Source organism: Macaca fascicularis, chromosome 7 (assembly GCF_037993035.2).
Source record: "Macaca fascicularis isolate 582-1 chromosome 7, T2T-MFA8v1.1".
Classification (NCBI taxonomy): domain Eukaryota; kingdom Metazoa; phylum Chordata; class Mammalia; order Primates; family Cercopithecidae; genus Macaca; species Macaca fascicularis.
In genome coordinates this window covers 19,870,843-19,897,239 of record NC_088381.1, presented here as the reverse complement: position 1 = coordinate 19,897,239, position 26,397 = coordinate 19,870,843, and the positions used below count along the sequence as shown (strand labels likewise).

Genomic DNA, 26,397 nt, shown 5'->3' with positions numbered 1-26,397 from the left:
CTCTTTATCCCCACTCCCACCCACACTTCCCAGCCTCTAAGCACCACAATTCTGCTCTCTGCTTCTCTGATCTCAACTTCTTCAGGTCCCACATATGAGTGAGAACAACTGCACTGTTTTCCTATCCTACTTTTTCCCTCCAGTTAATATCACATTATGGGCGTTTTTCTTGTCACTGGAAACTTTGTCAACTTCATTTTTAATCAGCAGCATTAATAATTCACCATTTCAGTGTGCCTTGTTTTTCTTCAAGATGCAAAGCTCTCTGGGTCCTGATGGGCTGTGCAAACCTTTCTTCATGACTCTTTTTCTATGACCTTCCTCATAGCTCTTTCTTACCCAACACCCAAATGGTCAGGGGAAGCCAGACCGAGCTGGCTTAGATTGAATTGGATCCCAGGACTTTAGGTGACAGAAGCACAAGGGAACAGCTTCAAGCCAAGCTTTGCCATCCACATCACCTGGGAGTCTTCTCAGCTCAAAAAGGAGGCCACAGAAACAAATCCCTCAGCACATTTTTACAAGGCTTAAGTCAGAAGCTCCTTTCCTTATACTAAGATGCACCTGGAACAACGGGAAATTTAAGAGGAGTGGGAGGAGGAGGAAGTGGCAGCCCCACCTGACTCAGGGATGGAAGGGAAGGTTCTAGTAGGGTGACTGTAAATGCTCAAGAGGCAATTAGATCTCGAATCGTACTGTTGACTAGTTGAAGGGCTTTGACCGACAGGAGAAGGAGGGAGATGGATCAGGGTGAGTACTGGGAATCGAGTTACCTTTTTGGAGGCACTAAGCCAAGAGAGGGGAAAAGTTTGGAGAGGGTAGAGGATGTAGGGAAGCAGCAGGAGAGCCTGAATTGATGCTTGGTGGCTCATTGTGCAGTTTGGCTCCTTCTCACTTCTCCATCTGCATTTGGACCTTGGGGCACAAATCCTACTGCCATTCATTTTCTTTTCTGAAGCTGTGAACAGCCTGTTATTTAAAACCTTAGGGGTTGAAATGGCCTTGGGAAGTCTGAGGAGCCTCAAAAAGAGCTTGGCCCCTGCCACCAGGTGTCCTTGCGTGCTTGTGAGGCTATTTCTATGGCCAACTCTGAAGCTGTGGGAGGACCCCGCTCAGACCCTAGACCTCTCCCTTGTCCAGCTTCTCCCTGACTCTCAGGGCCTCACTGAGAGCTGCTGCCCCGACCCCTGAGCTCAGGCCCCTTTTTCCATCCCTTCAGAACCCTGCCCACTCCTCTGCTGGGAGTGAGAAGAACAGGCCCCCGCAGGCTGGGCTGGCCTGCCCTGCCCGACACACGGGGCCTGCCATGGAGGGCACTAAACATGGGTCATGTATTTCTTTTCTTCTTTTTTTTTGAGATGAAGTCTCCCTTTGTTGCCCAGGCTGGTGTGCAATGGCGTGATCTTGGTTCACTGCATCCACCGCCTCCTGGGTTCAAGGGATTCTCCTGCCTCAGCCTCCTGAGTAGCTGGTATTATAGGTGCCAGCCACCACACATGGCTAATTTTTGTATTTTTAGTAGAGACAGGGTTTCGCCATGTTGGTCAGGCTGGTCTTGAACTCTTGACCTCAGGTGACCCACCCACCTCGACATCCCAAAGTGCTGGGATTACAGGCGTGAGCCACCGCACCCGGCCATGTATGTCTTAAAATAATGTTCTGAAGCATGTATCATGTTCTAATGGCCAGGCACTGTGTCTCACACTGGGCACGGTGGCTTACCCAGCACTTTGGGAGGCCAAGGCAAGTGGATCTCCTGAGCTCAGGAGTTCTAGACCAGCCTGTCCAACATGGTGAGAACCTGTCTCTACTAAAAATGCAAAACTTAGCCGGGTGTGGTGGCACACGTCTGTAGTTCCAGCTACTCGGAGGGCTGAGGCGGGAGGATTGCATGAGCCTGGGAGGTCAAAGCTACAGTGATCTGAGATCGCACCACTGCACTCCAGCCTGGGAGAAAAAGGTGAGATTCTGTCTCAAACAAACAAAAAATAAAAACAGAGAGATAAATGGTTTTTAAATGCAAGCCAGAGTTTGATAGAGAAGGCTCAAGAAGCTCGTCATGTGCTAGATTCCAGGGTACTTTAGTGCTAGAGTTTAGCATACCTTTTCTCCTTGGCTATCCTCAACTAGAATAAGTTTAAAACAGTTATATTATCTTTTAAAACTGCATACTTTAATTAAACAACGAATACACAAAATATATACTTATTATAAAAAGCTGAAAGTTCACACAGTATTTTAAAAAGCTCGAGTTTCCTTTTACATACCTATATACTTTCACTCCTGCTCCCTTCCCATAGGAAAGCCCCATTAGCAATTTGATCAACTGCCTCCAAATAACACTAGATTACCTAAAATGGTTTGTTTTGCACAAACAGATTATATATATTATTTGATGACCTGCTTTTTAAAAACAATCACATATCTTAAAAATCTTTCCATGTCAGTGCATATCGGTCTATCAAAAATTTGTAATTATTGTAATTTTCCATTCCGGGCATATAAGCACAATTTCTTTAATGAATTTATTAATTTGCTTAGTTTGTTACTATCTCCTATTGGTGGCAATTTAGATTGTTTCTAATATTTTACTCTTACAAACAATGCTGCAATGATCTCCCTGTTGATATAACTTTGTATATGTGTGTAAATATTTTTTATAAGTAAGATTTCTAAAAGAACAACTGTTGGAGTGACGCAATATCCACCTGAAGTTTTGATGGATGTCAACTGATTGTCTCTAAAATGTCCATATGAATTTACACTCCCACCATCAGTATATGAGACAGTCCATTTCCATAGGCCCTCAGCAAAGTAGGTTATCGTTATTCATTTAAATATTTTTGAATGGATCAAAGACGAATCTCATGATTGTTTTAGCTTGCATTTCTTGCTATTATTATAGCAAGACTGTCTTCTTAACATTTATAGCCATTTTTCTATATTATGAGTAGCAATGCTCTGTTGCCTAAGAGGCAAAAGACCTAAGACTTTAACTTGTGCAGCCAGCTGTAGAACACTTTCTCCGGCCAGCAGCTATTTGAATTGCTGGGTACTGGGTGTAAATAATCGAACAATATAGTTAATCATGTAGACACCACTAAATGAAAATAATGTTTCAAGGAAATACCGTAGTAGTAAGTGATTAACTGAATAATAAGGGGTTCAGAGTCCGGGAAATTGCAGAACAGGGCGACAGATCGAGTGGGTCCTGGAGCTGGTTCTGTCCCGACCTGTTGAGCTGCCTGAGGGCTTGTGCCCTCCTTGACATCTTAGACTGAGGAGGCTGAGAGGGAGCTGTGCTTTTTGTTGTGTTCTTTGGATCCTTAGGGCTCTGCAGAGAAGCCTGGGGGTGGGGAGAACCCCTGCCCGGTTCTCCTACTAGAGAAGTTCCTCTTAAGTCTTTTATTATGTTTTCATTTGAAGAAAGCACAATATTCACTTACTTGGAAAAAAAAAGTTTGAAAACCTTCAGACCAATACCACAAGCCAGAAGTTAAGAACTAGGTTCTGGAGTCAAACTGTCTAGGTTTAAATGCCAATTGTGCCACTTAATTAAGTAGGTGACACTGGGCAAGTTAATTAACTTTGCCGATCATCTTCCTACTTACCTGTAACATGGGGCTGATAATATCAAATTGGGTACTTACAGGGATAGCAGGAGATGATGCATATAAAGACTGAAGTTCCATAACACTTAGTATTAACTAGATATTCAACTGGTGTTGCAAGTGAGAACATCCCGTATGTTCTGAGATGCTTGGGAAGAATTTTGTGGAGGAGTGGCTGCTGGGTTTTGTTTGAAGAATGGGTACAATGGAGACACAAAGACATTAGGGAAGGGGCAGGGGCTGTCAGAGGTAGATGTGAGTATGGTCTATTTGGAGGCCATAGTACAAGTGAAGCAGTTTATTTATGGGCTAGTGGGAGATAAGATTGGAGAGATATGTTGGGACCACATTGTGAAGGGCTTGGAATGCTTGGCTAAGGAGTTTGGACTGGAACTTTTAAGTAAGACATTTTTATTCTTGCACACTAAAAGAGGCACAGAACATGGCAGTAATCTCCTATAGGAATCTCTTCATATGCTCTCACACAGATTATACTCTTTCACATTTTGTAAGAAGGGAAGAAATAAAAAGAATAAAGTATATGTAAAAGTCCTAAAAATGGACAATAATAATGCGAAGTGGAAAGAGAAAAGAAGCTAGAATAAATGCAGAAACAGAGACAGAAGAACGGAAGGAGCTGAGTCCGCCTGGCGCTTTGTGGCAGGTGCCAGCTCTGTGCCAGCTGCACAGGATAGAATTTGTCCTTTGTTGTCTCCACCTAGAGCGTTCCAGCCTCACCACTAACCTGACTACCTGGGACTTTGTTGGCAGTTGATTCCTTTAACTGACCCCGTTCTTCATCCACCCTAGCTGGGGCCTTAGGAAGCCCTGCAATTCAAAATATTTCAATAAGTATTTATTAGCCTGCCATATGCCCAGGGATGCCAGCCCTTTGCACACATACGGTGGTCCTTCTTTTCCTCTTACCGACACTTGTGTTTAGGTCCTCATGAGCCTTTGGCTTAGATCGTTGTGATAGGGTTCTCGCTGCCCTTCCCACCCTTGTCTTCTTCCCCTTTGGTCTGGGCTAAATGCCACAGTTGAATTAATCCTAAAGTACAGCTTTGATCCTGCCACTCCTGCTCGAAAGCCTGCCTTTAATCAAAGTAGCACTTTCCCCTCAACACAAAAGGAATACCTGTTCAAAGTAAAAGCTTGGGAAACGCCAAAAAACCTAAAGGAAAGAAAATTTCCATCATTTCACCACCTAAACATAATCTGTACATACTAATTTTTAGTCTTTTAAAGAAATCTTCCTTTCTAATGTCTTGTGAATTACCTCTCTCTAATCTTTGCTCCTTTTTTTGGCTGCTGTTGGTGCCCTCTTTGTTGGAATCCAGTTGGAATCATCAAATGAGAGGAATCAAGTGTATGTAGCCAGCTCCTACTGTAAGATATGTGGGTTGCACTGAACATTTTTATGCTTAATTTTTCTACACAAATTATTATTTTTTAATTTAAAAAATCCTAGACGAGAAGTTCATGGGTCAAAGGCATTTATGTTTTAAGGCTTTCTTTTATATTTATTTATTTATTTATGATGGAATCTTGCTTTGTCATCAGGCTGGAGTGCAGTGGCCCCATCTTGGCTTACTGCAACCTCTGCCTCCCAGGTTCAAGCAATTTTTCTGCCTCAGCCTCCCAAGTAGCTGGGACTACAGGCACCTGCCACCATGCCCAGCTAATTTTTGTATTTTCAGTAGAGATGAGGTTTCACCATGTTGGCCAGGATGGTCTTGATCTCTTTTTTTTTTTTTTTTTTTTTTTTTTTTTTGAGACGGAGTCTCGCTCTGCCGCCCAGGCTGGAGTGCAGTGGCCAGATCTCGGCTCACTGCAAGCTCCGCCTCCAGGGTTTACGCCATTCTCCTGCCTCAGCCTCCCGAGTAGCTGGGACTACAGGCGCCCGCCACCTCGCCCGGCTAGTTTCTTGTATTTTTTAGTAGAGACGGGGTTTCACCGTGTCAGCCAGGATGGTCTCGATCTCCTGACCTCGTGATCCGCCCGTCTCGGCCTCCCAAAGTGCTGGGATTACAGGCTTGAGCCACCGCGCCCGGCCTGGTCTTGATCTCTTGACGTTGTGATCCACCCGCCTCGGCCTCCCAAAGTGCTGGGATTACAGCTGTGAGCCACTGCGCCCGGCCTGTCTCCTTTTTCTTAAAAGGCTGATAATACATTAGGATAAATTTTGATCCTTTTATACCCTTGTCTTTGTATTAGTCAAATAAGTACCAGGAGTCTTGTGGCTGGGGCTTAACTCTCCTCTTACTCCACATGTCATTAACTCCAGTGGGATTGTGGCCAAGTCAAGAAGGCCTTGTGGGTGCTGACTAACTGCTTCTGCTTGATTTCCTGCTTTGTTGAGACTCTTCCTGATCCTCTTGGCTTTCTTTTCCTGCTTTTGAAAGCCTTCCTTTTGTTTTCTTAAGTCATTGTCTCTTTGACATGAGAAGCACTTCAGTGGAGTGCAACAAAAAAGAAAACCTGAGTGTCCAATGGAGAATGAGCTTTCTCCATGCCACTGCAACCTTGGGCCTCTGGAGAAGACATCTTCCTTCCTCCTCCTCTCCTTTCTTTCCCAAACTAAGATAAACCTGGCTCAGGGGAAAATTGAGTTGGCTGTCCCTAGGAACTATGCTTTGAGCTACAAACAGCAGCCAGGAAAAGGCTACCCTGAGTCCTGTTTCCTCCTGTGTGTTCCTGTCTCTTTTGGATCTACGATCATTCAGGGTGGGAGCTGTGTATGGGAAGGAGAGGCTTTCTGTGAAGGCTCAGTGGTCCTGCTATGAAAACTTTAGGCCCCTTAGGAGCAAATAAGAGGCAACCAGTTTCCAACCAGATTGAGGCCAGCTGCTTTCTGACTTTGTGTGTGTGTGTGTGTGTGTGTGTGTGTGTGTGACAGAGTCTCGCTCTGTCGCCCAGGCTGGGGTGCAGTGGCGCGATCTCGGCTCACTACAACCACTGCCTCCTGGGTTCACGCCATTCTCCTGCCTCAGCTTCCCGAGTAGCTGGGATTACAGGCGCCGCCACCTCGCCTGGCTAATTTTTTATATTTTTAGTAGAGACGGGGTTTCACCGTGTTAGCCAAGATGGTCTCGATCTCCTGACCTCGTGGTCCGCCTGCCTCTGCCTCCCAAAGTGCTGGGATTACAAGCGTGAGCCACCGCGCCCGGCTGCTTTCTGACTTTTAACTATGATCCATGATTTATATCATGACCCAGCTACACATAAAATTGTCCTTGTTCTTCCTATGTGTGACGCATTGTATGTTTTCTATTCCATTCCATTTTTCTTATTACCGGCTCCTCTCTCTAAATTGATTTCACAAACTACTAAATGAGTTGGACCTGAAGTTTAAAAACTGCTGTTGAATGACCAAAAGGGATCTGTCTTAGATCTTTCTCTGAATTTTCTGGTTCCAATAACATATCTATTTAAGTGCCCCAAAACATCAAAAGGCTTAACAACTTTGTACCAATTCATCCAGTAATTCACCTTTGTTGAATCTACCTTACAAAGATTGTTGTTAAGAGACGGATCAAGGGATCATTGTGCATATTTTGTTTGTAGCCAGACATTTGGCACATTTATGGAAAAGATGAAAACTGGATTTGATTTTAGATTGTGAAGGAAATTTAAAAACATTGACTTCATCTTTATTCAAAGATTAGATTTGGTTAAAGCAGTTGAATAACTATGCCCAAAAATTATTATTATTATTTTTTTGAGACAGAGTCTCGCTCTGTCACCCAGGCTGGAGTGCAATGGCGCAATCTTGGCTCACTGCAACCTCTACCTCCTGGGCTCAAGCAATTCTCCCGTCTCAGCCTCCCAAGAAGCTGGGATTACAGGCGCTCACCACCAGGCCTGGCTAATTTTTGTATTTTAGTAGACGCAGGGTTTCACCATGTTGGCCAGGCTGGTCTCGAACTCCTGATCTCAAGTGATTCACCCACCTCGGCCTCCCAAAGTGCTGGGATTACAGTGAGCCACAGTGCCTGGCCCCAAAGAGTATTTCTTAATGGCTCAGTGTTAACATGGAGGAAAGAGCTGATGATACACCACTGGCCTCGAACTTAGGCTCTAATACTTAGAAACATCTTATTACTGATTACTTAGATGAAGACTGGAAGATAGTTTAGCCAGTCTAGAGATGGAAAAGTAAAATATTTGGGTCAAAAAATCAGAATCTATCCACCTGGGCAACATAGGGAGATGCCGTCTCTACAAAATATAAAAAAAATATATTGTGACGCATGGTAGCGCACAAGTGTGGTCCAACCTACTTGGGAAGCTGAGATGGGAGGATCACTTGAGCCCAGAATGAAGGCTGAGGCTGCAGTGAGCCAGAAGCATGCCATTGCACTCCAGCCTGGGATGCAGAGTGAGACCCTGTCTCAAAAAAAAAAAAAAAAAAAAAAGGGGGGGGATCCAGATGGGTAGGAAAGATGCAAAAACATTAAGAACCTCTGCGGAAGTTCAAAATGCACGAAAACTGGCTGGGAACAAACATGAGTTTTTCCTTTAGGATGCTGCTTAGCAGCCTCTTTTCCCAGTAAAAAATGTCTTCAGACATTGCCAAATGTCCTCCAGGGCACAGAATTTCCCCTGTTGAGAACCACTGAGGTAAACTGATGTACTACTAGAGGAAAGACCTAATGAACTTTTGTCGACAGTAAATGCAATCTAAACATTGCCAGCAAAGGTCGCAAAAGAAATGCAATCCAAGAACGCATGATTCCTACCAGTAAGAGTAACTAATAATGACTGCTCACGCTGTACCTGGCACAATGCCAAGGTCCTTCCATAGGCATCCTCACTTGACGCCCACATGACCTATAAGGTAGGAATATAGTTGTCTCCATTTTTCAGATGAGGACACTGATGTCTAGGGACATTAAGTGACTTGCTTGAGGTCTCACAGCCCAGGTGATAGACCTGAAGCTGTGTCAGTCCAGAGCCTGCCCACTGCCCACTATGCAATGAGAGTTTCACAACCATATACCAGGTGCGCACACACAGGAAGCAGGCAGTGCCCTCCTCATAGACCTAAAAATGGCTGAGAAGTCAGACGTAAGTTACAAATGACCCAGAGAGTCTCCAGAATCCCAAAGCAGGGACTTGCCCTACAACTGAAGTCCCAGCCTCCAGTCAGCTCACTGACTTAGTTCATACAAAATCCTAGTATGTTTATTCTTGTATCAGTAGGATAATAGAGGGACTTTTAGAAAGATTGTTAACAAATAGTTAAGAGCATGCAGCAGCACTTCAGGGGTTAAGTTTCGGTTATCTGGAATGGTTTCTGTTTGGGGACCCCAATCCTTGATCATTGTGGCTCCAGGTCCAGACGTGGAACTCACCAGGATCAACACTTCCCCCCGCCCCGCCCCACCCAACCCCCACCCCCGCACTCCCCGCACCTCCCAGAAATGACTGAGAAGCCACAAGGGACGCCTGAGCCCAGGCGGTTGCAGGTGGGCGTGACCTGTCCCCTCCTCTCCCCTAGTGGCAACCTTGCAGCTTGAGTCTGTCGACCTGCAGAGCTCCAGGAACAACCGGGAGCACCACACGCAGGAGATGGGCGTCAAGCGGCTCACTGTGCGCCGCGGCCAGCTCTTCTACCTCCGGCTGAGCTTCAGCCGACCCTTCCAGTCCCAGAGCGACCACATCACCTTTGTGGCTGAGACTGGTGAGTTTGCCCTGCCCCAGGGCCCCGCAGGTTCCCTCAAAATGAGGGCATTAACAGAGTCTGCCTGCAGGGCCCCTGCCTTTCCCACCTGAGCCGCCCGCCACTCTCTTGTCCTGGGAGCCCCAGGCCCCTCACGCTCAGGATCCTGTTAGTGCCGTTGAGAAGAGATTTAGTCAACTCCGCAAACTGAGGTTGTGGCAGTGCACAACCAACCTGTAGATACACAACAAGCATTGTGCTAAAACTTTACACACATCAGCTCATGTAATCCCCAGGACAAGACTTTCAGGTGGTACTATTATTTTTAAAACGGAGGCCTGGCCGGGCGCGGTGGCTCAAGCCTGTAATCCCAGCACTTTGGGAGGCCGAGACGGGCGGATCACGAGGTCAGGAGATCGAGACCATCCTGGCTAACACGGTGAAACCCCGTCTCTACTAAAAATACAAAAAACTAGCCGGGCGAGGTGGCGGGCGCCTGTAGTCCCAGCTACTCGGGAGGCTGAGGCAGGAGAATGGCGTGAACCCGGGAGGTGGAGCTTGCAGCGAGCTGAGATAGCGCCACTGCACTGCAGCCTGGGCGACAGAGCAAGACTCCGTCTCAAAAAACAAAACAAAACAAAACAAAACAAAAAACGGAGGCCTGGGGATCTTAAATGGTTTGCCTGAGGACACTCAGGGGCAGTAAAAGCCAAAAGCATTAGCAAGTGGTAGGAGAAGGTGAGGGTCCTTCCAACCCCCCCGGAATCACATACCACACAGGTTTTTGGAGCCTCACTTTGGGGTCATTCTCTCCCACACAGGACCCAAGCCCTCAGAGCTGCTGGGGACCCGAGCCACATTCTTCCTCACCCGGGTCCGGCCCGGGAATGTCTGGAGCGCTTCCGATTTCACCATTGACTCCAACTCTCTCCACGTTTCCCTTTTCACACCAGCCAATGCAGTTATTGGCCATTACATTCTGAAGATAGAGATCTCTCAGGGCCAAGGTCACAGTGTGACTTACCCGCTGGGAACTTTCATCCTACTTTTTAACCCTTGGAGTCCAGGTAGGATGTGCTCACAGCTTGTAATGCTAACCTGATCCATTGGGAAGGCCCCGCGAGGTTCTTTGGAAAAAGCCCAGAAAATAAATCGCCACATAGCTATGCAATGTAGTACCATGTGCTCTCACAAAAATCATCCTTACAAAGAATTTCTAATGGCATGAGGAAAGTATTCATGGTGTGATGTTAAGTGAAAACACTGGAACATTTCCTAATACGGTCCTAATTGTATTAAGTATGCAGGCACAGAAAGAGAGAGTGGCTAGAGCACACCAAAACATAATGGCGGGTGTCTCTGAGTAGTGGGAACATAATGGTGGGTGTCTCTGAGTAGTGGGAATGAGCAGTTTCCATTGTCTTCTTTCCATCCGTCTGGATTTTCTGAATCTCTACAAGAAACCAACCCTACAATCCGTCACTTTTACAATCAAGAAAAGATCGTTGTTTTTTAAAGTACACATTGTATTTCTGGCTTCTAGAAAAGCATATAGTAGACCTTTAAGGGGGTCCAGTCTTAATTTCTGTTGCTATCAACCCATCAACTGCTCCTCCTGTTTTCCAGAAACACGTTGTCATTACTGTTTTTAAATTTTATTATTCTGTTTTTCGGTTTGGGGTTTGGGGTTTTGCCCCCTCCACTACTCTTAACTGCCCAGAGGACGACGTCTACCTGCCAAGTGAAATACTGCTGCAGGAGTATGTCATGCAGGATTATGGCTTTGTTTACAAGGGTCATGAAAGATTCATCACCTCCTGGCCCTGGAACTATGGGCAGGTAACACTGTCACCCAATGTGGGCCTGGGGTGGGCTCCTTAAGGCTGGTCCTTACACAGCCCTATTATGTAAGGCTGTTACATTACACCGCCCTCATGGAGGGCCACTAATACAGGTGAGGGTGTGAGGGGCTGGGCCAACTTCACATCCAGTGAGAGGGGCAAGGAAGGGGTGGATGTCTTTCCTTTTTAGCTTTTAACATTTTATTATGAAAACCTTGAAACATAATCAAAGTAGACAGGCTACTACAATGAATCTGCCTGCACCCACCTCTCGGCTTCAGTAGTGATCGATGTATCATGAGTCTGTTTGATCAACACTGGGGGTTTGTAAACTACAGCCCATAGACCAAATGTGGCCTACTGCCTGTTTAACCCACGAGCTGAGAATAGTTTTCATATTTTTTAATTGTTGAAAAGGAATTTTAAAAGAATAATCTTTTGTGATGTGAACATTATATGAAGTTCAAATTTCAGTGTTCACAAATAGCATTTTATTGCAACATAGCCATGTTTATTCATTTAGATGTAGTCTGTGGCTGCTTGCATGCTGCATTGGCAGATCTGAGTTATTAAAACAGAGACCTTATGGCCTGCAAAGGCTAAAATATTTACTATTTGTTTTTTTACAGAAAAAGCTTGTCCTTCTTTGGTCTGTACTCCTCTGCCTCCACCCTCGCTCCCCACTCTACCACTAGATTTTTTTTTTTTTTTGAGGTGGAGTCTCGCTCTGTTGCCCAGGCTGGAGTGCAGTGGCATGATCTTGGCTCACTACAACCTCCACTATCTGGGTTCAAGCGATTCTCCCGCCTCAGCCTCCTGAGTAGCTAGGACTACAGGTGTGAGCCATAATGCCCAGCTAATTTTTGCATTTTTAGTAGGGACGGGGTTCACCATGTTGGCCAGGCTGGTCTCGACCTTCTGACCTCGGGTGATCCACCCGCCTCAGCCTCCCAAAGTACTGGGATTACAGCCACAGCTCCCGGCCAATTTTTTCTTTTTTTTAAAGCAAATTACAGATACCATATCACTTAATCCAGTAACACTTCAGCATATTTAATCCAATAATACTTCAGAATATAGTCGTGTAAAAGCTTTCTGCAAAACTTAATCAGAATACATGATTGTAACTGAAAAAAAAAAAAAAAGGACAGTAATTCTTTAATAACATCCAATATCCAGTCAGTGTACAGAGGTGGACCTTGGCTCTGGGCAACGTCTCCACTCTCAACCCCTGCAGGCGTGGTTTCTCTCTCCCTCCCACTGCCACCTCAGTCCTGCCCACAAACTCCAAAAGGGAAGAGGTGGGGGAAGCCTTGCTGAGGGAGAGCACGTTTTTCCCATTCTCCAACCGTGGCGACCTGTGACCCTCTTTGAAACTGAGACAAATACCTGTGCATTTGGCAGCCAAAGGGTTGTGGCAAACATTGTGCGCGTCTACCATGAGCCCACTCTGGCTCCTCCAGGGCCGCAATGTCTGCTCTGAGCTCCTCTACCTGATTTCAAGACTGCCATGCCTGGCCCTACATTGATCTCTAGACTTTTTCTGCTCTGATCCCTTCCCTGCTCCTTCAAGTCCTCCAGACAGGAGTCTGTGTAAATCCTTGGTACCCACCATGCTCAAAGACCTCAGGTAAATGTGCCCACTCTCCTCTTCCTGTCCACCCAATCTGTCAAAGCCCATTGGCACCAAAGCCTTCTCTCATCTATTCAGCCAACGGGGATCTCTCACTCTCTGAATTCTGTTTCCGTTTTTCATCAGAGCCACACAGTTTAGTTTTTCAGAATTTCAAACCTCATACATTCCCAATTTGATTTATAAGTTATTCAAAGGTAGGACCTTGTCTTATATTTAGCGCCCTCCCCCGTCCCCACATCCCCATACACCTGCCATCCCCAAAAGTCTGTTAGTGACTTAAAGTTTCAGAAGTCTAGACATTTGCTCCTCTTTTTTCTCCCTTAAAATCACTGGGAAGTTTGAAGAGGACATCATAGACATCTGCTTTGAGATCCTGAACAAGAGCCTGCATTACTTAAAGAACCCGGCCAAAGACTGTTCCCAGCGGAACGACGTGGTGTACGTGTGCAGGGTGATGAGTGCCATGGTAAGGATGGATGCTTCCCGCCATCTGAGGACAGTCTGAGCTTCCCCAGGAGCTGTGGAAATTTACCCATCTGTCCTCTGCAGATCAACAGCAACGATGACAACGGCGTGCTGCAGGGGAACTGGAGCGAGGACTACTCCGAAGGGGTCAGTCCTCTGGAGTGGAACGGCAGTGTGGCCATCCTACGGCAGTGGTCAGCCAGGGGCGGGCAGCCTGTGAAGTACGGACAGTGCTGGGTCTTCGCATCTGTTATGTGCACCGGTGAGCGAAAGATCAGTCACTTAGGGGTGTGATTAACTTCATTTTCAGAGAAGTTAACTGTGACTCATAAAGGTTCCGTAGCTTGCCCATGGCCCCACAGCTGGGGGTGGTGGGCACCCAGGCCCTGAGCCAGCACACCATACAGTCCCAAGGGATCCTGTGCATTTATGTGAGAGGGGGGTTGACCTGTGGCAATCACGTCACAGTATCCTTGATGGGTCAGACTATTATAACTGTCGTCTGGATAGACAGCTTGTGGTCCCGAAACAGAAACCCAATGGCTTCTTTCTGCCACCAGCTCAGGCATCTCAGCTCGAGATGAGCCTGGCACGGAGGGGCAAGTGGAAGTAGATGGTGTGAGGTAGCTGACCTCACCCATAGGCAGAGCTAGCAGCTCCCAAATGCTTCACTGAGAGATCCTTGAGCAGTTATCATTGTAGACTTACCGCTTTGCTGACTACCCTTAAAGAACATCAGTGTTTTCTGCAGTATCAGTTATTTACAATTCAGTGCAAAGTCGTTGAGCAGATCATCTGCGAAGATGAGAGAAAGATGGAGAGTACTTGTCTCACCCTTGCAAGGCCAGAATACCTTACACAGGCCTGTCCTGCTACATGATGGAGCTTGATAAACGTTTGCTGAACTAACAGGGTGACTCTGAGTTGGAGAAAGGAGAAGCAGAGAATGGGGAGGACAGAGACAGGAGCCAAAGACAAGGGCACAAGCTTTTTGGAGAGGGGTAGCAGAGGCTGGCAGTTATATGCAGGTGCTGCAGACACAGAGGAGGTTTAAATCTGAGTGTTTGAATCCAGTGACCTCACTTTGCTGAGGTGTGAAATCCGGTGACCTCACTTTGCTCAGGTGTGAAATGAGGCTAGGGCTACTCTGGCACTCAGTATTCTCGGTTGTTCCGTGGGCTGGGACGTCACCAGGCTGTGGCTAGGTAGGTGTTGTGGAGGAGGCCTGGGATGAGCAGGAGAAGGACAAGGCCCACCACCGTGCTCCATTTCCAAGCCTCTCCCCACTCCCAGGCCCTTGAGTTATGGGGCCACTGCACACTGGGGGAGCTGCCCCTGCCCAGCTTCCTCTGGCTGCTTCCAGCCCGGGTGTAGCTCCCACACCTGCTAAGGATCTGTGACAAGCCAGGAGCTGTGCTGTGAGTGGGCAGGTGACGGTAGACAGGCGGCCCTCTTGGGGGCTCTTCAGTGAACCAAAACAAAAGGATTGGTCGCTCTCATTAGTCCTTTTACTTTTCGAAGCTGTGTAATCCTCCTGGCAGCCTCAGTAGGCACTGCCTGCCTCTCTGAACTCCTCGCCGTGCTGGCAGATATCAGGACCCACGTCCCTTCAAGGTCACACCTGGCTCTTGCTGGCTCTTGGCTTGACTTCATCTGGCTCTGGGAAGGCAGGGGTGTGTGTGTGTGTGTGTGTGTGTGTGTGTGTGTTTGTGTGTGTGTGTGTGTGTTTTGGGGGTAATGTCTACACTGTGTGACTAGATTTGCAAAATCATAACTCAGCTTTTAAAAGCCTTTGTAGCAGTATCACGAGAAGCCACAAGAGGGAGCTGCTACCTTATTAAAGACGGTTTCTGATTCTGTGGTTTCCGTTTGTCTCTGCTGACGGTTTCCATGGTCTCTAGAAGTCTATCTTGTCCCTCTATCCATTCTCTAATTTCTTTCATACCTCCCCCTACCTCTTGTCTTTAAGTAGAATTCCAGATCCCAAATTTCAGAACTAGGGTGGGAGGAGGGCGATAAAATAATCTGGACAACAATCCCTTGAGACGTGTTTACCTATGTAACAAACCTTCACGTGTACCCTCAAACCTAAAATAAAAGTTAAAAAAAATTGTCAGAACTAAATTTTCAGCCTCCTGAGTAGCCGGGACTACAGGCACGTGCCACCACACCCAGCTAATTTTTTTTATTTTTAGTAGAGATGGGTTTTCACCATGTTGGCCAGGCTGGCCAGGCTGGTCTCAAACCCCTGACCTCGTGATCCGCCTCTGCCTCCCAAAGTGCTGAGATGACAGGTGTGAGCCACCGCACCTGGCCCTCTGTTTTTAACTTGGAAAGTTGCTGAGTGGAAAGACTCCTGAATGATAAATTGGATTATTGTTAACTGTTGTTTTAAGTGATCCTCAAATGATTCCTTTCTCCTTGTGGGATGTTGACCACCGATGGGGCAGCAGGGCTCAGGGACTGGGTGTGGGGCTCTGGGAATAAAGGAGTTACTGGTGTGGTTCCCTAAGTGTCTTGGCTTTCTCTCCTCCAGCTTGAAAGTTACAAATTATGCATGGAAAACCAATAATTTTGCCTGAAATGAACTGAGCGATTCTCTATACTTTATTTTTCTCTTTAGTAATGAGATGCTTAGGTGTTCCAACCCGTGTTGTTTCCAATTTCCGTTCCGCGCACAACGTGGATAGGAATTTGACCATCGATACGTACTATGACCGAAATGCAGAGATGCTGTCAACTCAGAAACGAGACAAAATATGGTGAGAGGCACTGTCTTGAACCGCTCTCTGCTCTGTCCCAGGGAGGGCAGGAAAACTTTGACCTGGTTCTCCCTGGCTCTTGAGGCAATGTTGCAAGATTGCCCTGAACATTGCTGCTAATGCTCAGAGAAGAAGAGAAGAATTCCCCAACCCAGGAGGCTGTTCTGGCTAATTAGGTCATCACATTTAACTCATTTCGGAGATAGAAAACAATGGGATAACATTCTGAGGCCTCAACCACATGACTAGCTGGGCATCTTCTGAACACTGACCTCAAAAGTCTTTATTCATCTTCTTCTTCCTTCTCTGAGTCTCTGTTTGTACCATTCTGTTTTCCCAGAAGTCAGACAGAACTTGGACTGACTGCTTCTGTAGACCTCTTCTTGTCTCTCTTGACTTCTTCCTCTCCCCACCCCACTCCCTGTCTGCGTACATGTGTGCGTGTGTGTGTGTGTGTGTGTGTGTGTGTGTATCTCTGTCCCTTTACTTGTGTCTCTCTGGTTTCTTTTCCTGGTTCCTTTGTTCTTCTCAGCTCTACCCTCAAAACTGGTTTCCTGTTTTTCCTTTTCTAGCCAGTTTCCAGATAAGACTCTATTTTTTTTTTTTTTTTTTTGAGATGGAGTCTCACTCTGTTGCCCAGGCTGGAGTGCAATGGTGCGACCTCAGCTCACTGTAACCTCCACCTCCTGGGTTCAAGTGATTCTCCTGCCTCAGGAGGCAGGAGTAGATGGGACTACAGACATGTACCACGATGCCCGGCTAATTTTTGTATTTTTAGTAGAGATGGGGTTTCGCCATGTTGGCCTCGAACTCTTGACCTCAGGTGATCCACTCGCCTTGGCCTCCCAAAGTGCTGGGGTTACAGGCCTGAGCCACCGCAGCTGGCCTCCAGGTAGGACTCTGAGTTGTGTGAGAACTACCTGCTGTCCTAGGAGCCCCCTCCCTCTCTGAGCTTCGATTTTCTTGTCTGTAAAATGAAGATAACGTCTACTTCACAGGGTTGCTAGGGTGAGATGAGATCAATGCTGGTAAGGAGGGCTTTTCAGCCTGGAATCCACAGATAGACTCCTAGAGGTCTGAATCGGCTCTGATTCAGGAAGCAGTGGTGTATCTGAGGATATGTAACTTAGGTACAGTTCTGTCTTTGAATGCGTATCTTGAGTCTAATAATGAGAAAACATCAGGCAAGCCCAAAATGGGCGCTACTCTGGTTTTAAAAAATAGATAAATAACATAAAGACTGTTTTCATTAAAAGCCCAGACTTCACCACTAGGCGATATCTCCATGAAACAAAACTACATTTGTACACCTTAAATTTACGAGAGAGAGAGAGAGAGAGACTCTTTTCAAATCCCAATGTAACAAAAGAAAGAAAGGTGGAGGAACTGTTCCAAGGTCGAAGCAGACAACACGCTGCGTAGCTGAATGCAGTGTGTGACCACAGATGGCACTGCGTACCGCGTGGGAGAAGAAGGCTCTAAACAACATCGTTAGAGCAACTGACAACATTAAAATATAGACAGTAAATTAGATAAAGGCATCATATCAATACCCAATGTGCTAGGGTTGATAAACTATACGATCCCTATTCTTAGGAAATACACACTGAAGTGTATATGTGTAGATATCTATTCATGTCCACACTGAAAGAAAGCAAATGGGGCAAAATGTTAACAACAGATGACTTGGGTAGATGGGCGTTCTTTGTACTATTCTTTTTGTTTTTGTTTTTTTGAGACAGAGTCTCGCGCTGTCACCCAGGCTGGAGTGCAGTGGCGTGATCTCAGCTCACTGCAAGCTCCGCCTCCTGGGTTCACGCCATTCTTCTGTCTCAGCCTCCTGAGTAGCTGGTACTACAGGTGCCCACCACCACGCCCGGCTAATTTTTTGTATTTTTAGTAGAGATGGGGTTTCACCATGTTAGCCAGGATGGTCTCGATCTCCTGACCTCGTGATCCACCCTCCTCGGCCTCCCAAAGTGCTGGGATTACAGGCGTGAGCCACCGCGCCCGGCCTGTACTATTCTTGTGACTTTTAGTATGAAATTACTTCCTAACAAAAAGTAAGAAAAAGAAACAATGATATAAATCACTCCGTATAGTGCCTGGTATCTGGCAAAACCTCAGCTAACGTGAGTCCTTTTCTCCTTACTCCCTCCTGCAGGAACTTCCATGTCTGGAATGAGTGCTGGATGATCCGGAAAGATCTCCCACCAGGATACAACGGGTGGCAGGTTCTGGACCCCACTCCCCAGCAGACCAGCAGTGGTGAGTGAGGACCACTGCAACAGGCTCTGGCTCTGTGGGGAGGCAGATTAGGGTGACTGGCTGTGGGAGCAGGAGACCAGGGAGGAGCAGCGTTTTCCACGGCACCCTCTTCCCGAGGTCCCAGCTGACACAGCTTCAGATCAGGAATCTAACTCTACCGTTGACAGCGGGGTCACCTGGATGGGTCACTGGGCCTCATCTGTGTCCTTACCTGTAACGTGGAAAAGCTGATGATGAGCATTGCCACTTCACAGGGTGGCTGTGAGGGTCAGATGAATTAATGGGAACAAAAGTGCTTGGTAAACTGGAAGATATCCCATGGGTGAGAGTCAGCGGTACCACTGCCTGTCCCATCTCCACCTCCCACAGCCACAGCCAGCTGCCCCTGGCCCCCACGTCAGTAGCCTGTTGCCTCCACAGGGCTGTTCTGCTGTGGCCCTGCCTCTGTGAAGGCCATCAGGGAAGGGGATGTCCACCTGGCCTATGACACCCCTTTCGTGTATGCCGAGGTGAACGCCGATGAAGTCATTTGGCTCCTCAGGGATGGCCAGGCCCAGGAAATCCTGGCCCACAACACCAGTTCCATCGGGAAGGAGATCAGCACCAAGATGGTGGGGTCAGACCAGCACCAGAGCATCACCAGCTCCTACAAGTACCCAGAAGGTGCCGGGCTGGGTAAATGGGGAGAGGGCTGGTTTAAGCTTCTTTGTGATGCTCTCTAGCTGGGGTGGCTCCACGTTGAAACCGTCAGCATCTAATCACCTTTATCCTCATGGCAAACTCCTAGGGGTCCTTCCTGGATCCCAGGCATGTGACCCTAAGTAGGGTTACCAGCAAATAAAAATATAGGATGCCCAGTTAAATATGAATTCCAGATAGATCCAAGTAAACAAATATTTTATTTGTGTAAGTATGGGACATACAGCATTTGGGACATACTTATTCTAAAAAGTATTCACTGTTTATCTGAGATTCAAACTGGGTATGATTTTTAATGTATAAGTATGTTCCAAATAATGCATGGAACGTACTGTACTAAAAATCATTTGTTGTTTATCTGGAATTCAAATGTAGTTGGATGTCCTGTATTTTAACTACACCCAGAGTGGTGCCACTGTCTCCCTACGTCCATGGCAGGAGGGGTTGTAACAAGGAGATCAGTGGAGTTGGGGGGATGGGCCCCTGGGCCTGTGGATGGGGCGGACACCCTCACGGAGGGCGCGTGTGTGGAGTCAGGCTGCCTGAGTACTGAACAGGGCTCTCCCGTGCCCTGTGTAAGACTGGACACAGTTTACCACCCCTGTGCCTCCATTTCCTCATCTGTAAAACGGGATAACAGTCCCCTGGACGGCTGTTGAGAGGGTTAAATGAGTGTCCACAGAAAGCACTGGGAACCGTGCCTCTGGGACGTAGTAACTGCGCCAGAGAAGTCCACAGATGGGAGTAAGTGTGGGTTAAGCTGTTGGAGGCCACACAAATGTTTCTTATGATTACGCATAATTGAAGCCTGTCAGTAACAATCTGAACCTGTGATCAATTAAGCAGCTGACCAATCGTTACCTCCTCCTCCTTGCTCTTGCTATCCAAATAAATATGAAGGGCGGTAGACGCTCAGCGGCTGCCTTTGCTCACTAGAAGCAGGGAACTCTTTTCTTCTTTTCTTCTCTCCTTTTCTTCTTCCCCAGGCTAGCCTTTCTTTAACACAGTTTCTTTTGTTTTTTACCATTTCTACGTTCATCCCTTCCTTCAGTCTTGTAATGATGGTCTCCAGTAGTAACAGCTGTAACTGTGGTAATGATGGTCTCCAGTAGTAACAGCTGTAACTGTGGTAATGATGGTCTCCAGTAGTAACAGCTGTAACTGTGGTAATGACGGTCTCAAGTAGTAACAGTTGTAACTGTGGTAATGACGGTCTCAAGTAGTAACAGTTGTAACTGTGGTAATGATGGTTTCAAGTAGTAACAGTTGTAACTGTGGTAATGATGGTCTCAAGTAGTAACAGCTGTAACTGTGGTAATGATGGTCTCAAGTAGTAACAGCTGTAACTGTGGTAATGACGGTCTCAAGTAGTAACAGCTGTAACTGTGGTAATGATGGTCTCCAGTAGTAACAGCTGTAACTGTGGTAATGACGGTCTCCAGTAGTAACAGCTGTAACTGTGGTAATGACGGTCTCAAGTAGTAACAGCTGTAACTGTGGTAATGACGGTCTCAAGTAGTAACAGCTGTAACTGTGGTAATGACGGTCTCAAGTAGTAACAGCTGTAACTGTGGTAATGACGGTCTCAAGTAGTAACAGCTGTAACTGTGGTAATGACGGTCTCAAGTAGTAACAGCTGTAACTGTGGTAATGACGATCTCCAGTAGTAACAGTTGTAACTGTGGTAATGATGGTTTCAAGCGGTAGCAGCGGCAGTCAGACACATTAAGCCTCCATGTTGAGTAGCCCCCATGGGCAAGAGATGAAGCTCTTTTTTTTTTTTCTTTTTAAGATGGAGTTTCGCGTTTGTTGCCCAGGCTGGAGTGCAATGGCAAATCTCGGCTCACCACAACTTCTGCCTCCTGGGTTCAAGTGATTCTCCTGCCTCACCCTCCTGAATAGCTGGGATTACAGGCACCCATCACCATGACCAGCTAATTTTTGTATTTTTAGTAGAGACGAGTTTCACCATGTTGGTCAGGCTGGTCTCAAACTCCTGACCTCAGGTGATCCACCCACCTCGGCGTCCCAAATTGCTGGGATTACAGGCATGAGCCACCGTGCCTGAGCGAACCTCTTTTTTTTTTTTTTAATAAGTTTTGAGCATATATTTTAGCTGGAGAGATGCTGGTTGGGGAGAGAAGCCTCTGGCTTCATGACGGTGATGATAGTGCTGCTTGGTGGTCGTAGTGATGGCAGAGAACAGTGCTGAGTGCTTGCACCTAGCAACTCACTTAGCCTGACGTTTTTGGGATCCCTTATAAGGAAAGCAGATATCATCCCCCGGTTACAGACGACAGAAGAGAACACTGAGAGATTAAAGCACTGTGACAGAGCAAGGATTTGAACCCAGCAAGTGGCACCTGAGCCGCACCCTCCCTGTGCTGCTATTCCTGTGCCTTGGTGCCCCGGGAAAGTCACCGGTCCTCTCCACCCCTCCCCATGCATGTCTCCCCCGCCTCTCCCTTCTGCAGGATCCCCTGAGGAGAGAGCTGTCTTCATGAAGGCTTCTCGGAAAATGCTGGGCCCCCAAAGAGCTTCTTCGCCCTTCCTGGATCTCCTGGAGTCCGGGGGTCTTAGGGATGAGCCAGCGCAGCTGCAGCTTCACCTGGCCAGGACACCGGAGTGGGGCCAGGACCTGCAGCTGCTGCTGCGTATCCGGAGGGTGCCAGACAGCACCCACCCTCAGGGGCCCATCGGACTGCTGGTGCGCTTCTGTGCACAGGCCCTGCTGCATGGGGGTGGCCCCCGGAAGCCCCTCTGGAGGCACACGGTGCGGGTGAACCTGGACTTTGGGAAGGGTGAGTGTGAGGCAGGCGTAAGACGGCACCTCCGGGGAGGGGAGCTGTGGGGCCGTGAACACAGTGGGGCGGGCCCAGCCAGATCACAGAGACCCCTTCCTCCGACACACACACCTTCCGGGCAGTGAAGCTGCCGCTGCTGCACCTCTGATGCCACCCCACCAGGCAAGACGCAGCAGTGAGCCCTGGGGGCAGTGTGTGCGTGGTGGGACACTGTCTGTCTCTCACACACACAGTTTTACCTCTCACGTGAAAAATTCTAATTTTTCCTCTCTCACATCTACATGTCCCCCCTCTTTCTGGTCCATGTCCTGGACTCAAGGTGTCTTTTGTATGTCCTTAGAGACACAGCGGCCACTCCTCCTGCCCTACAGCAATTACAGAGGCAAGCTAACGGACGAAAAGCTCATCCGTGTGTCTGGCATCGCCGAGGTTGAAGAGACAGGGAGGTCCATGCTGGTCCTAAAAGATATCTCTCTGGAGCCTCCCCACTTGTCTATCGAGGTAGGTGGGGGCTCTGAGGCCCTCTGACTCACCCAATCCAGGGGCCGGGGTGCAGCAGCCAACAAGACACTGTTCCCACCTCATCCCACACCGATGGCTCCAGCACAGTGTGGTGTGGTCTTGTGCTCTGACCAGTGAGGGGGCGGAAGGGCGTGAAGGCTTCTCAAAGGAGGTACTGTTTTTCAGAGGATGCATAGGAAACTGTATAGAGAAATGAGATGGCTGTGAAGGCATTTTAAGTAAGGAAATCATTTTGCAAAGGCAAAGAGACAGGAAAGGCAGTGACTAGGAGATGAAGTAGAGAAGACAGATTTAGAGACTCCACAAAGTCAAATTCAAATGATGACCACCGGCTAAGCATGGTGGCTCACGCCTGTAATCCCAGTGCTTTGGGAGGCCAAGGCGGGAGGATCGCTTGAGCCCAGGAGTTCAAGACCAATCTGGGAAACATAGCCAGACCTTGTCGCTACTTAAAAGTTTTTCAGAAGTTAGCTGGTGTGGTGGTGCATGCCTCTAGTCCCAGATACTCGGGAGGCTGAGGTGGGAGTCCGGGGAAATCAAGCCTGCAGTGAGCTGAGATCATGCCACTGCACTCCAGCCTGGACAGCAGAGTTAGACCTTGTCTCAAACAAAACAAAACAAAAAACAAAAGGTGAGTATTGACAAGATTGAGGTGACAAAGAGGGAAACAAATGAAAAGTGAACTTCGGATGCCTGAGGGGCCAATGAGGCCACTGCACAAAGAAGGAGTTTCGGGCGAAGGAAGGGTGAATGGAAGAAGCGGGTGCGTTCCCATCTCCTCTACCAGGGTGTTCCTTCCCTGAAGCCTCGTTTCCCCACCTGCCCCTCCCACTCGAAAAGACTTGCCCACTGCCTAGTCTAAACCTGGCTCTGTACCTGGAGGCTTCTCCAACGGCACGCCCCTCCCCACCCCAAATGAGAACTGGGCAGCTCCAGACCATATATCCGCTGGCCTACCCCAAGGTTTTCATCCAGGCACGCTGTCAGGCTGTCAGGCCGGCTGACGCCAGGCAGCCTCTGTGCTGGGGCAAACCGCGGGCAGAATTGCAAGTGCAGACAAAAGCCGGGGGCTGCGGCCAGGGCCCTGCCGTGTACCTGAGGCAAACATGGCAAATGCCAGGTAGGTTGCTAATTGGTCCCCATCGGTAAGGGACGCGCAGATGATTCCAGTTATTTTAACCTGTTCTACTTTGACACCCTCATGAGGGTACAAGGGACTTGGTATTTTTGTTTGGATCCCAGGTAAGTCAGGTGTGTTCTTCCTTTTCCCTGAGTCTCTGGCCCAGCCAGAACAAGCCCCTAGTATGATCTGGGTGGTCAGAGCTCATTTCAGTTCACCACGTGCTTACTGATGTCCATCATCTGGCTGGCACTGTTCTAGGAACAGGGGCTCCAGAAATGAGTAGGAAGGATGCCTGCCTCCCACTCACAGGCCACGGCTGTGCTGCCCCATGACACAGCACTGAGCACACCTGGAAGAACTCGAGTGCATGCCCTGCTGATGTTTGTGAAGACACAGCAGTATGGGGAAAGATCCTGGGCTGGGACACCCGCGTCAGGTCCTGGCTCTGCCATTAACACATCATGGGGCCTTGGCCTCATGGTTTCCTCGGTGATAAGCGTAAGGGCAGGATGACATCACTGATGGCACTTGGGTGGCACACATGACACCGCTTCCTTATCCCCCACCTGTGTTAGATAGGAATCAATTGGGATCCTTTGTCCTCAGGATCCTTTTTAACACAGCCTTCCTGGTAGCTTCACTGGAGCTGGCACTCCCATTGAAATCTTGTGGACATCTTGAACTAGATGGTGGGGAGGGAAACGGGTTTCAGCTTGGTGGCAATTGCTGATGGGTGGTGGCTCCTTGGAGTATTGTGACCTAAGACAGGCCTGTATATGTGTTAATCTCAAGTACTCTCAGCTCACATTCCTCCCTCCCCACTGTAGCACGTTAGCTCTAAGCCGCAGTTCGTGGTGGTGGCCAGGGACCTGGGGGTGGGGATAACTGAACCAGAGTGCAGAAGCGAGGCCAGTTGCCCGTGGGATCACTGACCTCTCTCCACACAGGTGTCTGAGAGGGCTGAGGTGGGCAAGGCACTGAGAGTCCACGTCACCCTCACCAACACCTTGATGGTGGCTCTGAGCAGCTGCACGATGGTGCTGGAGGGAAGCGGCCTCGTCAATGGGCAGATAACAAAGGAGTAAGTGATGCTTCTGCCTACCTCCCCCTGGCTGGTCTCAGAAAAGGGTGCCCCATGGCATCACGGGACCCTCCTCAGTCTCCTGTGTGGTGCCTCTCTGCCCCCACTTCCTCACCCTCCTCAGGAAAGGCTGAGCTCAGTGGTGGTGGCGAGTGGGAGCTTCTCACCCACCCAGAGGGGAATCAGATCACCCCTCCTGCCAGCAGGGACTCCTTGAGGCTCTCACAGGCCCTTTCTGACTTTCAGCCTTGGGACTCTGGTGGCCGGACACACCCTCCAAATTCAACTGGACCTCTACCCGACCAAAGCTGGACCCCGCCAGCTCCAGGTTCTCATCAGCAGCAACGAGGTCAAGGAGATCAAAGGCTACAAGGACATCTTCGTCACTGCGGCTGGAGCTCCCTGAGCCCCGCCCTCCGGCTGCCCTCCCTGGCACCCCTGCTCCACCTGACTCCTTTCTACTCCTGACTATGTCATCTTGGCTCCACCTCTGTCCTCTCTCCAGCCTGCCTGGGAGTGAATGAAGCTCTGTTAGAAACATCGTGTGCTTGGGGAAGAGACAATAAAGACGTCTTTATTTATCACCAGCATTCTCAAGCCACTTATTGCTCCTGGCTGATCCTCTTGGCCTGGCTGCCAGCTCTGTGGCTGAACCCTCCCTTCCCCTCCTGTCCTTTCTCTCCTCCCTTAAGAGCCTCAACCACAAAATAAGCCCACCACCATCCCCTCTAAAACAGCCTCTCTGGAACTAAGGATCCCAGGTCTCTCCATTTACACTGTCTTAGTGAGCCTGCAGGCAGACGATGGAGGGAGGCCTGGGGAGGGCAGCTTGGATGTGCTGGAGAACAGCAACCCTGTGCCGACTGGCCAGAAGCTGCCCAGCAGGACTACTCTGCCCCCAGTCTAGAGTATCCTGGGAGGCACAGGCAGCCACCTTTCCGCACACGTTCGTTGACAGACAGGATGACTGGGAAGCACTGCATAGCTGGCTGCTGTCTAGCAACAGCCTCACCTGCTATTCCTGTCCCCGCCTTCGCCTCTCGCTCCCTCACCCTCATCTGGCGTTCTTCCCCATCATCCCAACTCTCAGCCTCTCTTCCTTTGTGTGTGTGGTGTGTGTGTGTGTGCTCTCTCTCTCTCTCTCTTTTTTTTTTTTTTTTTTTTTTTTAGACAGTTTCCCTCCTGTTGCCTAGGCTGGAGTGCAATGGTGCAATCTTGGCTCATTGCAATCTCCACCTCCCGGGTTCAAGCCATTCTCCTGCCTGAGCCTCCCGAGTAGCTGGGATTACAGACACGCCACCATGCTTGGCTAATTTTTTTGTATTTTTAGTAGAGACGGTTTTTCCCTATGTTGGCCAGGCTGGTCTCGACCTCCTGACCTCAGGTGATCCACCCACCTTGGCCTCCCAAAGTGCTGGGATTACAGGCGTGAGCCACCGCACCCAGCCTCCTTTGTCTTTTGTTTTTGTTATTTTAAGGACAGAGAGAGTCACTCTTTTGTATTTCTTTCTCCTGTGGTTACCAATATTATTCCTGCTCATTCTAGATGATTTGGAAAGTGAAAAAATAAAAATAAAAAACTAAAGAAAAATCACCAATAGCTCCCCCATCCCAGAGAAAATCTTTGCTAACATTTCTCAAGAGATCATTCTAGCTTTCAGCCTGGGACTCTGGTGGCTGGACACACCATCCAAATTCCCTTTTTCCCCTTTTATTATGTTGTTGAAAAGTCAGCATTACAAATGGATACGTCTCCGTCATAGATAATTTAGAACATTCAGAAACACAGGAAAGGAGAACGTCTTTCTGTAGGTCCGCAGGCACGTGCACGCCTCACCTGCTCCGCCACTCGACAGTTTTTTTTTTTTTTTTTTGAGACGGAGTCTCGCTCTGTCACCCGGGCTGGAGTGCAGTGGCCGG

The 26,397-nt window shown here is 48.3% G+C and overlaps 1 protein-coding gene across 1 annotated transcript; it reads left to right on the top strand.

Moving 5' to 3' along the window:
- Positions 1-3,872: 3,872 nt before the first annotated feature.
- On the top strand, positions 3,873-25,062 carry TGM7 (transglutaminase 7). Its single transcript, XM_065547580.2, has 13 exons — positions 3,873-4,011; positions 9,115-9,297; positions 10,098-10,343; positions 10,997-11,115; positions 13,091-13,219; positions 13,303-13,480; positions 15,842-15,980; positions 18,145-18,248; positions 18,669-18,911; positions 21,422-21,748; positions 22,092-22,252; positions 24,344-24,477; positions 24,724-25,062. The coding sequence occupies exons 1-13, from the start codon at positions 3,873-3,875 to the stop codon at positions 24,881-24,883; spliced, it is 2,262 nt and encodes a 753-aa protein (XP_065403652.1). The 3' UTR covers positions 24,884-25,062.
- Positions 25,063-26,397: the final 1,335 nt, after the last annotated feature.